This window comes from Salvelinus alpinus, chromosome 9, assembly GCF_045679555.1.
Source record: "Salvelinus alpinus chromosome 9, SLU_Salpinus.1, whole genome shotgun sequence".
Classification (NCBI taxonomy): domain Eukaryota; kingdom Metazoa; phylum Chordata; class Actinopteri; order Salmoniformes; family Salmonidae; genus Salvelinus; species Salvelinus alpinus.
The window spans coordinates 31374553-31389708 of record NC_092094.1 but is presented as its reverse complement, the minus strand read 5'-3'; the positions used below and the strand labels follow the sequence as shown (position 1 = coordinate 31389708).

Sequence of the window (15156 nt, the reverse complement as noted above, 5' to 3'; positions counted from 1 at the left end):
CAATGTCACGCCCTGACCTTAGAGATCCTTTTTATGTCTCTATTTTGGTTTGGTCAGGGCGTGAGTTGGGGTGGGCATTCTATGTTTTGTTCTATGTTGTCCTTTTCTATGTGTTTGGCCTGGTATGGTTCCCAATCAGAGGCAGCTGTCATTCATTGTCTCTGATTGAGAACCATACTTAGGTAGCCTGTTCCCACCTGTGTTTGTGGGTAGTTGTTTTCTGTCTCTGTGTCTGCACCAGACAGAACTGTTTCGTGTTGGTCTATTTTTGTTATTTTGTCTTAGTGTTCTGAGTTAAAATAAATATTAACATGGACACTTACCACGCTGCGTTTTGGTCCGATCTTGACTACTCTCCATCAGACGAAGAGGATCGTTACACTCAAAGAAAAGCCTTATGATTTACAGTATTTAACATATTGTGGTAAAGTGTTTCATTTTAAAAATATCATAAGATAAAAGGGTTCCTGGTAGAACCGTTCATAGAGTGTTCAAGGTAGAACCCTTCAAAGATAAAAGGGCTCTCGGTAGAACCATTCATAGAGGGTTCTAGGAAGAACCGTTAGATAATAAAAGGGTTCTTGGTAGAACCATGTAAAGAGGGTTCTCAGTAGAACCCTGTGTAAAGGGTTCTACCTAGCACCAAAAAGGGTTCCCCTATGGGGACAACCTGAAGAACCCTATAACTTTTTTTATGAGTGTACTTTCCAGTTTCAATAAAGGACAAAATTGCCTTATATCAGTTCTGTATTTCTAATTGTTTTCTTCATGTGCAGTTCATACTGGTAAACTTGGGTTTCAAAGTCCAATGCCAGAATAATCTATTTTTTTCTGCTCTGACACAATAGTTCTGGCTGTTTTTGTGTTTTGGCACAAAGGGTTCCAAAAGGTTTCTTCGGCTGACCCCATAGGATAACCCATGTTGGTTACAGGTAGAAAGCAGCCTTTTGGATTCCATGTAGAACCCTCTGTGGAAAGGGTTCTACATGGAACCCAAAAGGGTTCTACCTGGAACACAAAAAGGTTCTTCAAATAGTTCTCCTATGGAACCCTTTTTTCTGAAAGTGTACCACAGTGTTGTCTAGACAGCAGACTCAGTGTGTTGGTGATTTGATAGGACACTCAGGACTGTGAGCGTTACTCACCAGGGGGTCTCTTATATGGAACATCTATCCCTCCATCAGATGACCTACAGAGCTGAGCTAATTCAGAATTCCAAGAATGCCTCTGACTCATCCTGCCAAGTCTTGCTTTTGGGAATGCTTGGTTTTCCATGTTACTCCAGGCTGGCCACAGCCCTTCCAGTAATACACTATCTGTAGGTATTTCCATAAACTGCAGAAGTAGGTCAACTGGCTTTGTGTGTGTGTGTGTGTGTGTGTGTGTGTGTGTGTGTGTGTGTGTGTGTGTGTGTGTGTGTGTGTGTGTGTGTGTGTGTGTGTGTGTGTGTGTGTGTGTGTGTGTGTGTGTGTGTGTGTGTGTGTGTGTGTGTGTGTGTGTGTGTGTGTGTGTGTGTGTGTGTGTGTGCGCGTAACATTACCATCATGCTTTATGCATGAGGACCAGCAGTCCTCCGGTCAGGATAAGAGAGTGTCCCAACCCAAGACTGATCTTCTTCCAGCACACCACTTATACTCTTGTTCAACTCATTCTGGTCTAAATTGAAGATTATGGTTAGTTTGTTAAGTTGAATCAGTTGTGTTAGAGCTGGGCTGAAACAAAAACCTGCACCATCACACCATCTTACTTGCACAGCTTGCGCTCATGTCCAGCTCCATGCAGTCAAGCTTGTGATGTTTTTGATGGTTTCCCTGCAGTGACAGACTGGTTCTCTGCTGATCCTTCTCTGAGGAGTTGTAAAACAAAAGGAGATGAAGCTGAGCAACACTGGGCAAACACAACCAGTCAATTCATCATCCCGTTTCCCCATCATGATGGTAGGAAAACTGCCTTGGACATATTCATCACATCAATAGCTACGTTTACGCCAGGGAGTGTTACCCAACCTTGTTTTTATTTTATTGTCCAGCACTGCCTGACACTATCCAACACACTTACTGAGAAAGCAGGGGCACTTCCTGAATCAACAGTAGCAGCAGCCAATCACAACATTTAATTTCCAGTTAAACTGTGTGTGCCCGCAGCCCTGGTCAGATGCCCAGAGCTGTATCTCATTCCAGAGAGTTGGTCCCTTCATTTATCCTAGCTCCTTTACAGATCTGACAGACTGGATAGGTGGAAACAATAGTGCAAGGGGTATTTGAAGGGGTGCATGAGGCACCATCATAGAGCCAGCCTCTGTTGAAGACCATTGTCCACCTAAGAACTACATGTACATTAATTTTTTGTTTTGAATTGTCTTTGAGATTATCTGTATAATGAAAAGCGCAATATAAAATAAATATATTATTATGATCATGAGACTACATGACAAGTGAGATAAACATGAATAGATATTTATATATGTTTGTTCCAGTCATTATGTAATGTCATTTTCAATGTCAAGTTGACATCATCATTGATGTCATTTGACATATAGTTTAGTTGACATGACCTGTCATAGTAGTGGCATGTTAGGATACCTTTAGGGTCAGAGCTACATGATTACCTACATTGATTGACACACTGATACTTACTTGCATTATGTGAAAATTGGATTATAGTCCGCAAGATTTACATCAAGTGACAGGTGGGTATTCAAATGCGGTGAAGTTAGAAGCTATTGCCTACACAATCCAGTTCTGATTCCTGTTATTTTTTAACAGTGGAATAAAAAATAAAAAAATTGGAGTGAGATGCAGCCCAGAGTCTGTACTTTCAAGTCGAAGAGAGAAGTTGCACAAGACTGGATTTTCCATGCTTTGTTTTTATTTTAAAAAAACAATAACTTTATTCTTTATGATGGTATCATGTTCCTGATTAAAATACAGTCACTGGGTCTCAGTTTATTACCTTTCCCAGAACTATTTGACGTATAAGGTAAATGTTTTGAAGATATCCACCACATTTCTTTCATTCGGTCATTATCCCAGCTGGCATGGATTAAACCTGTTAAACGCTGAGAGGTTGTTTTGGATCTGGTATTTCATTTGAAAGCTACAGCCCTTGTCTTTTTGAAAAACACACTCAAATCGTACTGCTGGGAAGGTCATAAGAATCTTGAACAGTGACTCACCATCCAAACCAGATGCAGCTGGTTTCAAGTGTCCAATAGATGTAACGTGATATCTTACCGCAATCTAGTGGAAGATCTGGGAATCAGTTTGGGGATATATTTACATCAATGGATAGGTAGACTTCAGCATTCTCCTCATATACAGTACCAGTGAAATGTTTGGACACACATACTCATTCAAGGGTTTTTCTTTATTTTAAATATTTTATACATTGTAGAATAACAGTGAAGACATCAAAACTATAAAATAACACATATGGAAAAATATATTAACAAAAAAGCGTTAAACAAATCAAAATAGATTTTAGATTTTAGATTCTTCAAAGTAGCCACCCTTTGCCTTGATGACAGCTTTGCACACTCTTGGCATTCTCTCAACCAGCTTCATGAGTAGTCACCTGGAATAAATTTCAATTAACAGGCATTGTTAAAAGTTCATTTGTGGAATTTCTTTCCTTCTTAATGTGTTTGAGCCAATCAGTTGTGTTGTGACAAAGTGGAATATGGTGGAATACAGAAGATTGCCCTATTTGGTCAAATACCAAGTCCATATTATGGCAAGAACAGCTCAAGTAAGTAAAGACAAAAAACAACAGTCCATCATTACTTTAAGACATGAAGGTCAGTCAATACAGAAAGTTTCTTTAAGTTTCAAAGTTTCTTTAAGTTCAGTCACAAAAACCATCAAGCACTATGATGAAACTGGCTCTCATGTAGACCGCCACAGGATAGGAAAACCCAGAGTTCATTAGAGTTAACCTCTAATTCCTCCCAAACCCGGATCCGGGAGCACCCCCCACAGTAAAAAAGCTGACTAGCATAGCCTAGCATAGCGTCACAAGTAAATACTAGCATCTAGTCCCACAGGTCCCGTGTGGCTCAGTTGGTAGAGCATGGCGCTTGCAACGCCAGGGTTGTGGGTTCATTCCCCACGGGGGGACCAGGATGAATATGTATGAACTTTCCAATTTGTAAGTCGCTCTGGATAAGAGCGTCAGTTAAATGTAAATGTAAATGTAAATCTAAATATCATTAAATCACAAGTCCAAGACACCAGATGAAAGATACACATCTTGTGAATCCAGCCATCATTTCTGATTTTTAAAATGTTTTACAGGGAAGACACAATATGTAAATCTATTAGCTAACCACGTTAGCAAAAGACACCACTTTTTTTACTCCACCAGTTTTTTACTCCATCAGTAGCCATCACTAATTCGACCAAATAAAGATATAAATAGCCACTAACCAAGAAACAACTTCATAAGATGACAGTCTGATAACATATTTATTGTATAGCATATGTTTTTTTTGAAAAATGTGCATATTTCAGGTATAAATCACAGTTCTACATTGCAGCTGCAATCTGAAATAGTGCCGAAGCTGCCAGAATAATTACAGAGACCAACGTCAAATACCTAATTACTCATCTTAAAACATTTCTGAAAAATACACAGCGTACAGCAAATGAAAGCCCAACATCTTGTGAATCCAGCCAATATGTCAGATTTTTTAAGTGTTTTACAGCGAAAACACAATATAGCATTATATTAGCTTAGCACAATAGCCAGAAACACAAGCAATTTACCAGCAGCACAGGTTAGCGATCGTAACAATACAGCAAAAGATATATAATTTTGGACTAACCTTGATATACTTCGTCAGATGACAGTCCTGTAACATCATATTACACAATGCATATAGGTTTTGTTCGAAAATGTGCATATTTAGCAGCACAAATCGTTGTTATACAATGTGATCAGTGGCAACAGGTCATGCATTCTGGCCGGCGCCATCTTGGAAAGGCACCTAAGTTTACGATTATTTATCGATTAGATTGACTAAAAAATACAGGTTGGACAGCAAATGAAAGATGCATTAGTTATTAATGCAACCACTGAGTTAGATTTTAAAAATTAACGTTACTAGACATACAGTGTGCGTTACAGCCAGACTAGTGCCGCAATAACGGCGGACAAATGCGTTTACATTTTTCCACATAAATACGGAATAACATCATAAATAGTTCTTACTTTTGGACGAGCTTCCATCAGAATCTTGGGCAAGGTGTCCTTTGTCCAAAATAATCGTTGCTTGGTTGTAAAACGTCGTCTTCAACTTCGGAATTAGCAGCTAACAATAGCTATGTGGCCACAACATTCCCAAATCCCCAAAACGCAATACTAAGGAAATTCCGAAAATAGCAATATACTCGCATAAACTGATATAACTCGGTTTAAAATAACTTCGTTATGATGTTTCTAACACCTATATCGAATTAAATTACAGACGGATATAGCTAAGGCCAATAACTGAGCGTTTCAAAATGCCATCTTGAGGTCTTGCTTTGCGCAATGACGAACGACGAAAAGAGAGCGCACTTCGTTCCTTGGCCTTTTATAAGCTCTGAGAACTACGTAGACACTCCATTCCACTTCTCATTGGTTACTGACATCCAGGGGAAGGCGGGTGCAGTTCATGTCGACCCATAGGATACATACAGAGCTTTAAACTGATCTGAGAACAGAGCCTCGTTTTCAGACCTTCGCAGTTCCTGTCATGGATTTCGCTGCAGAAAGAGTTCTGGTTCACCCACAGACATAATTCAAACGGTTTTAGAAACTAGAGATTGTTTTCTATCCAATAGTAATAATAATATGCATATTGTACGAGCAAGAATTGAGTACGAGGCAGTTTAATTTGGGAACGATAAATGTCCAAGTTGAAACAGCACCCCCTGTAGTGTCAAGAGGTTTTAACTGCATCTCAGATTGCAGCCCAAATAAATGCTTCACAGAGTTCAAGTAACAGACACATCTCAACATCAACTGTTCATAGGCTAATTGCTGCAAAGAAACCACTACTAAAGAACATCAATAAGAAGAAGAGAATTGCTTTGGCCAAAAAACGAGCAATGGACATTAGACCGGAGGAAATCTGTTCTTTGGTCTGATGAGTCCAAATTTGAGCTTTTTGGTTCCAACCGCCGTGTCTTTGTGAGACACAGAGTGGGTGAACGGATGATCTCCGTATGTGTGGTTCCCACTGTGAAGCATGGAGGAGGAGGTGTGATGGTGTGGGGGTGCTTTGCTGGTGACACTGTCTGTGATTTATTTAGAATTCAAGGCACACCTAACCAGCATGGCTACCACAGCATTCTGCAGCGATACGCCATCCACTCTGGATTGCGCTTAGTGGGACTATAATTGGGTTTTCAACAGGACAATGACCCAAAACACACCTCTAAGCTGTGTAAGGGCTATTTGACCAAGAAGGAGAGTGATGGAGTGCTGCATCAGATGACCTGGCCTCAACAATCACCCGACCTCAACCCAATTGAGATGGTTTGGGATGAGTTGGACCGCAGAGTGAAGGAAAAGCAGCCAGCAAGTGCTCAGCATATGTGGGAACTCCTTCAAGACTGTTGGAAAAGCATTCCTCATAAAGCTTGTTGAGAGTTTGCCAAGAGTGTGCAAAGCTGTTCAGTGCAAATGGTGGCTACATTGAAGAATCTGAAATATAAAATATGTTTTGATTTATTTAACAATTGTTTGGATACTACATGATTCCATATGTGTTATTTTATAGTTTTGATGTCTTCACTCAATGATGTCTTCACTCATTTCTACTACAATGTAGAAAATAGTCAAAATAAAGAACAACCCTTGAATGAGTAGGTGTGTCCAAACTTTTGACTGGTACTGTATATATTATTCCTGTAAGACAAAAATGACGTTGCACAAGCCCTGTGCTTTCAAAATGTTTTGAGCATACCATTAGGTAAAGGATCTGACTTATTTCTATACTTTCTTTTTGGAACAGTAATTGGTGACATATTTTCTATAAAACTAAGACTTTCAAATCTCTTATTCCCCCAAGCTATGTTAACATTACCTCAATATTACCTAAAACACGTTCATTATAAAGAGCACCTTTCATCTCAGTTCTACCAGGTGACAGTATCTGAGGTTTATGCATTGCATACCTCTGCTACATTGCTAACACATTGGGTTAATCAGTGTTGATTGTCACAATAGTACAATATTGCATAACTCAAATCAAATCAAATGAAATTTCTCACATGCGCTGAATACAACAGGTAGACCTTACCGTGAAATGCTTACTAAATAAACTGAAGTGAAAAAAAGTATATATATGATCCTAGCCTAGAATTGGCTCTCCGGTACCACTTGCCGTGCGAGAGCAGAGAGAACAGTCTATGACTTGGGTGACTGGAGTCTTTGAACATTTTTGGGGCCTTCCTCTGGTATATATGTCTGGATGTCAGGAAGCTTGGCTGGGCCATACGCACTACCCTCTGTAGTACCTTACGTTCAGATGCCGAGCAGTTGCCATGCCATGCAACCGGTCAGGATGCTCTCGATGGTGCAGCGGTATAACTTTTTTGAGGATCTGGGGACCCATGACAAATCTTTTCAGTCTCCTGAGGGTGTGGTTGTGCCCTCTTCACAACTGTCTTGATGTGTTTGGACCATGATAGTTCGTTGGTGATGTGGACACCAAGGAACTAGAAACTCTCGATGTTAATGGGGGCCTGTTCGTCCCTCCTTAACCTGTAGTCCACGATCAGCTCCTTTGTCTTGATCACGTTGAGGGAGAGGTTGTTGTCCTGGCACCACACTGCCAGGTCTCTGACCTCCTCCTTATCCTCCTCCTCTCATCGTTGTTGGTGATCAGGCCTACCACTGTTGTGTCTTCAGCAAACTTCATGATGGTGTTGGAGTCGTGCTTGGCCATGCAGTCGTGGGTGAACAAGGAGTACAGGAGGGGACTAAACACTGTTCCCCAGTGTTGAGGATCAGCGTGGCAGATGTGTTATTGCCTACCTTTACCACCTGGGGGTGGCCTGTCAGGAAGTCCAGGATCCAGTTGCAAAGGGAGGAGTTTAGTCCCAGGGTCCTTAGCTTAGTGATGAGCTTTGTCGGCACTATGGTGTTGAATGCTGAGCTGTGGTCAATTAACAAAATTCTCACATAGGTGTTCCTTTTGTCCAGGTGGGAAAGGGCAGTGTGGAGTACGATTGAGATTGCATCATCTGTCAATCTGTCTGCACTTATTGATGAAGCTGGTGACTAAGGTGGTGTACTCCTCAATGCCATTGGATGAATCCCGGAACATGTTCCAGTCTGTGCTAGCAAAACAGTCCTGTAGCGTAGCATCTGCATCATCTGACCACTTCCGTATTGAGCGAGTCCTGGTACTTCCCGCTTTAGTTTTTGCTTGTAAGCAGGAATCAGTAGGATAGAATTATGGTCTGATTTGCCAAATGGAGGGTGAGGGAGAGCTTTTTATGCGTCTCTGTGTGTGGAGTAAAGGTGGTCTCAAGTTTTCTTCCCTCTGGTTACACGTGACATGCTGGTAGAAATGAGGAAAAACTGATTTAAGTTGGCCTGTATTAAAGTCCCTGGCTTATGGCCTTATACAGCTCATTGAGCGCGGTCTTAGTGCCAGCATCGGCTTGTGGTGGTAAATAGATAACTACGAATAATATAGATGAGAACTCTCTTGGTAGATAGTGTGGTCTACAGCTTATCATGAGGTATTCTACCTCAGGCGAGCAATACCTCGAGACTTCTTTAATATTAGACATCGCACACCAGCTGTTATTGACAAATAGACACACACTCCCGCCCCTCATCTTACCAGACGTAGCTGCTCTGTCCTGGCGATGCACGGAGAAGCCAGCCAGCTCTATATTATCCGTGTCGTCGTTCAGCCACATCTCAGTGAAACATAAGATTTGAGAGTTTTTAATGTCCCGTCATTAAATAAAAAGTCTTTGTCCAGTTCGAGGTGAGTAATCGATGTTCTGATGTCCAGAAGCTCTTTTTGGTCATAGGAGCCAGTAGCAGCAACATTATGTACAAAATGAGTTACAATTAATACGAAAAAACAAGCAAAACAGCACATCCTCTCTGGCGCCATTTGAACTTTGCCTGTAAATTACAACATTACAATGGCTGTTCTTCACTCCTCCCGGATTCCCACTTTCTGGACTATTAACATTTAGAGTATGTGTGTGAGGTATGTGTGTGACGTGTGTCCGAGGTATGTGTGTGACGTGTGTCCAGAGTTACAGTAAGTGTGTGAGGCCATTGGACATATTCCTACCCAGATTCCTGTGTGATTCCTGTTTACGCACGGAAAGCAACCCCTCCTCCCTCCCTCCGTCCCTCCCTCCTTCCCCCCACCCCGTCAGTGTCCCGAGAGACACAGAGAAAACAGAGAACTGGAAATGGAGATAAGTTCTCCTTTCTCTTTCTCTCTCGCTCTCTCTTTCTCAACTCTCATTTACTCTCTCTCCCTCTAAACCTACTCTTTCCCTCTCTCTCCCTCTCTCTCATTCAACTCTCTTTTACTCTCTCTCTCTCTCTCAAACCCTCTCTCTATCTTGCTCTTTCTTTCTCTCTCTGTCTTGCTCTCTCTCAACTCTCTTTTACTCTCTCTCTCTTCACTTCCTGTGTTCCAAACACAGACCTGTGTCTAAACATACCACTGCTGGCTTGCATACTGCATACCACTGCTGGCTTGCTTCAGAAGCTAAGCAGGGTTGGTCCTGGTCAGTTCCTGGATGGGAGACCAGATGCTGCTGGAAGTGGTGTTGGAGGGCCAGTAGGAGGCACTCTTTCCTCTGGTCTAAAAAAAAATATCCCCCAGTGTAGGGTGCTGTCTTTCGGATGGGACGTTAAATGGGTGTCCTGACTCTCTGAGGTCATTAAAGATCCCATGGCACTTATCGTAAGAGTAGGGGTGTTAACCCTGGTGTCCTGGCTAAATTCCCAATCTGGCCCTCAAACCATCACGGTCACCTAATAATCCCCAGTTTACAATTGGATCATTGTTCCCCCTCCTCTCCCCTGTAACTATTCCCCAGGTCGTTGCTGCAAATGAGAACGTGTTCTCAGTCAACTTACCTGGTAAAATAAAGGATAAATAAATAAAATAAACAAAAAATTGTCCTGAACATCAAATATATAACTATTTCACAAAAGTGTTCCCAGAACATATACAGCCCTAACAATTAGAGCAAAATTAATGGGAAGTAATGATGTTGTTAAGGGGTGGAGAAGATTGTGCTTGCGTGCATCCGTGCGTATGTGCGTGCATAAATACCTATGTGTTTGTGCGTATGTTTTGGCATCTCTGGTGAAATGATATCAGAGTGATCACTCCACTTTCTCAGATTGGGATTCTAGACTGTTTCCTCAGACTGGACTGGTTGGACTGGTAGGGCTGTGACCAGAAAGGCTGTGACCAGTAGGGCTGTGGTCATTAGGGCTGTGACCAGGGCTGCTGTAATAGTGTCCCTGGGACCACCAGGGCTGTATGACCAGAGTTCTGGCACCATAACAGTGTCCCTCAAGCGGTGCTATAATCAGACCCTCCAGTCATCAGACACTGATCTGCTCCCTCCTGTCCCCATGTTCTGGGTGTTGCAGTACTCAATCACCCTGTAATGACATTAACCGTTTCTCTCGTACGAATCAATGAGACATGCATCGATGAGATAGGGACCAGCCTAATGGTGACAGACACTCACGTATTGTAGTCACACACACACACACACACACACACACAGACGTATGGATATGAGCTCGTGGGCCAGGGAACACCCTACTTTTCAAACACGTAAATGTTCCATCCACAGAGAGATGAGACAGAGAACAGGGAGGCAGTGACAACCTCTGACAGATTACCACACAATCAGCAAATACACAACATATCTGTGTGTATGTGTGTTATGTTTTGAACCTGCCTGCCTACCATACCAGGGGACTCTTGGGTAGAGGTTTGTGGGGGGGAGAGGTTTGAGTAAGGGGGGGATGCAGGCGAGGTGAGGGTGAGTAAGAGATGAGTCAACTGCCCTCAGCTATAAGAGAAGCCCTGATGGAGCCTGGGAGTGACACATACACAAACCCTAAGAGGTAAGATACACTCTCCACTCTCCTCTACACTTCCTTTTTTCACTCTCTCCATCTTACCTCTATCATTCTCTATAACACTTTCACTCTTTCTCTGTCTATTATCCTTTCTCATTTCTCTCTCTCTCTCTGTTGTGTTAGTATGTGCTACCGATATCATATGTATAGATTTGAGCAGGTGATGTGGTTAAACTTTATCTTGTCTGTACTGCATGGTTTGGTTTGATTGTCTTTCATGAAGTGACGTGCCAGTTATTTTAAAATTTACTTTTTACTTTAAAAAAAGTTCCTTTAAACTTTAGAGAAAATTTGAAAGGAAGCATGTGGAATATTCAGCAAGCCAAGTAGATCAGATAAACCTGATCGACTGATTTCTGTCTGTTTTCAGTAGGATGGGGGTAGTACAGTGAGTCTTATCTGTAGTCTATTTATCAGAGGGCAGGCTGTTCTCTCTAAGTGGGGATTTCACCGCTGACCCTCTGCCAAATATTGATTTGTCTAAAACAAACATTCATCTCCAACCAAAACATTACATTGAAGTTTAGACTTTAAATATTATCAGATGTATATTATTAAAGTGGATAATTGTATGTGTGCTCCACAACAGACCACAGTAGAACAACCTGCTTATGTATATATTCTCTCTTACAGGAGTACCCGTGCTGTTCTTTATATAAACACAGAGAAACCACCAGGTTCTAGACACAAACCTGCACACATATTGACACAGGTACACACGTTCAGGCACATACGCCCATTCATCCAGACTACAGATATGGACTGCTCCATGGCCCTCCTGTTGTCCTCTCTGTTGGCTCTGTTCAGCGTGGGGGCGGGAGCTTCACTCTCATTGCATGTAGTGAGGACCAAGGTCAAAGACCTTGCTCAAACCATGGTGATTAGGATCAAAAAGGTAATCAACCAATCTATCAATCAGTCATCCAGTCAGTCAATCATTAGTGGACTGATTTATGCAGTCTTTAGCTTGTTGACGAATTAAACAAAGTAACAGCATGTATAGCTTACATTAATTGTATATTAATCACATTTCTCTCTTCCTCCAGCTGGATATATCTCCTAACCTAATCGAGGGCATGGACCCTTTTCTCCCTGCAGCTGCAGTAGATCAGCATATAGAAAGTCTGCCTTCCATAGTGGAGACCATGGGGTTCTACCAGGATCTACTGCTCTTCCTAGACTGGGCAGACCTCAAACAGCTGGTGGAAGACACCTCCACTATGAGGGGTCTGCTGGAGAACTGGATGATATCACGCTGCCCAGGCCACCAGCAGAAACAGACAGGAGAGGGAGGGCTGTCAGAGGCTCTGAAAGACACTACCAGGAAGTATGGTCTGAGTGTGGGTCCAGTTGCGCTAAACAGACTCAAGGGCTACCTCGGTCGGTTACTACTGAACCTGGATCAGCTGAATTACTGTTACTAATGTTGATCATCACTGAGCAACTGAACTCAGATCAGTTTGTGCCATGCTGAACAACTGTTACTGACAGTGACTGTCACTGAGTAACTGAACTATGATCAACTCGTGATCTGCTGAAATCCTAGAATGAGTTGAAGCAAGACTGGACAGTGGGGTCATAGTGTCTGAAGATTCTCCAAAATGTAGGTCATCCCACTGTCACCATCTCCCGCTAAGTTATTAAGACATTTTATATTGTATTATTTAGACAAGGACTGTATCTTTATTTATATTTATTTCTATGAAGAAGAGAAAAATAAGCAGCTTTGTTTTGTAGCATTATACACCCGTCAGTCAGTGGCACAGGGGGAAGTGTTTACTAAGCATTGAATCAGCTGTATTGCAGAATGTACACACACACGTTGCGTAATGCTGCCTGCTCCAGGGAGGACTAGACTGCATGTGTGTAGTGATGTCATCATACTCACAGAGAGGTTTTCCTGAAAGCTAAGACAGCCTCTGCCAGGAAACCAGATGTTTTGATGTTAGAGCAGTGACAGAGAGGGAAGGAGGGGAGAGAGGGGGGGGCGAGATCAGTTCTCAATGACATTCCAAGATGGATTCTCAATGACAACGTTACATTGCATTCAGATAGAAATGCATTGTATAGAACACATGATTGTCTATCCTGAAGAGCAGTGAGTCATGTCAGCTCTATTTCATTACATTTCTATATACAATGTTCTGAATATTATTCCTCACTGAACACATCCCAACTCATTCTCTTCTTAACAGTATTAGCACTTATGCCAGCAGCATACCATCATGCATCCCACTGTTGGCTTGCCAATGAAGCTAAGCAGGGTTGGTCCTGGTGGGTTGTTGGATGAGAGACCAGATGCTGCTGGAAGTAGTGTTGGAGGGCCAGTAGGAGGCACTCTTTCCTCTGATCTGAAAAAAAGATCCCAGGGCAGTGATTGGGGACATTGTCATGTGTAGGGTGCCATCTATTGGATGGGATGTTAAACAGGTGTCCTGACTATCTGTGGTCAGTAATAGATCCCATAGCACTTACTGTAAGAGTAGGGGTCCTGGCTAAATTCCCAATCTGGCTGTCTAATATGCCATCTAATCATACCCAGCTTCTAATTGGCTCATTCCTCTCCCCTATAATTATTCCCCAAGTCGTTGCTGTAAATGAGAATGTGTGCTGAGTCAACTCACCTGGTAAAAAAAAATATTTATACTGTACTATATTTTATGTAACTTTTTAATCTTGGATGATATGAAAAACTCTATTTAATAAAATGGTTTCCTTTTCTATTATTCTGTTTTTATCAGTCTTCCTTCATCAAATGAATCCTTTGATACACATAGGGCCCGACATAGGGCCTGATCCTACACACTTCTCAGCAGTTGGTATTCAGACTTACCTTATGCAGCTGAGTAAATGGCTTTGCATGCGTGGTTCCCTTGAGCGCTCTGAATACATTTTATTAAACAGCTGAAAACCCTCTCACTTGCTGGCCAACAGATGTTCTCTTGGAGTTTTCATTCAATAGGGTTTTCATTACGTTTATCTAAAGCCATCCCTTTAAATTGAGTGTACCTTTAATTCGAATTTTCTCGACAAACTCACTGGAACATGTGGAGAGTATTATCCAGAATATTAAGGATCAATGAAAGAAAGACATGTAACACATACTTTTATCTCCTTTTCAGCAACAATTGGTAGATTTAAAAATACTGTGATCTTGTAGATTATTTAGGGTTAGGAAAGTATTTATGAATAATATTTTTTTTAAATAGGTTTGGAGAGACTTTACGCACAAAATATATTGATGAATGAAAAAATGTATCCTGAAATTTGCCATATTCCATGAAATATTGGAAGGTGAGAAAACTGTACAATATGGTCCTATAAATCTACCCTAATAATCCTCACTAATCATGAAACTGTGATGACAATGGTCCAGTCTAAAGTGAACTGTGCTCCAGGCTCCAGGTTTAAACTGTGACAACTGTGGGAAGCATTGCAGTCAACATGGGCCAGCATCCCTGTGGAACGCTTTCGACACCTTGTAGTATAACGATACAGGTGGAGACCCAGAAGCAGACACAGGAGGCAGATGGTTAGAGTCTCTGATATTTATTACAATCCAAGGGGCAGGCTAGAGACAGGTTGTGGACAGGCAAAAGATCATAAACCAGGTCAGAGTCCAGGAGGTACAGAGTAGCAGGCAGGTTCAAGGTCAGGGCAGGCAGTATGGTCAGGCAGGCGGGCACAGAGTCAGGGCAGGCAAAGGTCAAAACCCAGAGGACTAGAAAAACGGAGATAAGGAAAAAGCAGGAGCACGGAAAAACCACGCTGGTTGACTTGACAAGACAAACTGGCAAAAGAAAAACAGAGAACACAGGAATAAATACCCGGGGACTAATGGGGAAACAGGTGACACCTGGAGGTGTGTGGAGACAATCACAAAGACTGGTGAAACAGATCAGGGCGTGACATGTAGTGTATGCCCTGACGAATTGAGGCTGTTCAGAGGGCAAAGGGCATGCAACTAAATATTAGGAAGGTGTTCCTATTGTTTTGTACACTCAGCATTTTCGGCAATAA

The 15156-nt window shown here is 42.0% G+C and overlaps 1 protein-coding gene across 2 annotated transcripts; it reads left to right on the top strand.

Moving 5' to 3' along the window:
* Window positions 1–11006: 11006 nt before the first annotated feature.
* On the top strand, window positions 11007–13862 carry LOC139584646 (uncharacterized). Of its 2 annotated transcripts, XM_071416735.1 has the most exons (3): window positions 11007–11121; window positions 11770–12031; window positions 12183–13862. In XM_071416735.1, the coding sequence occupies exons 1-3, from the start codon at window positions 11048–11050 to the stop codon at window positions 12558–12560; spliced, it is 714 nt and encodes a 237-aa protein (XP_071272836.1). In that variant the 5' UTR covers window positions 11007–11047; the 3' UTR covers window positions 12561–13862. The 2 variants fall into 2 exon arrangements, with proteins under 2 accessions (XP_071272836.1, XP_071272835.1); XM_071416734.1 differs by lacking the exon at window positions 11007–11121 and having other exon boundaries at window positions 11575–12031; window positions 12183–12691.
* The last annotated feature ends 1294 nt before the right edge of the window (window positions 13863–15156 follow it).

Coding starts and splice junctions, on each gene's coding strand:
- LOC139584646 (XM_071416734.1), top strand. CDS start 11,681: ATGTATATTATTAAAGTGGATAATTGTATGTGTGCTCCACAACAGACC. Junction 12,032..12,182: donor TGGTGATTAGGATCAAAAAG/GTAATCAACCAA, acceptor CTCTTCCTCCAG/CTGGATATATCTCCTAACCT.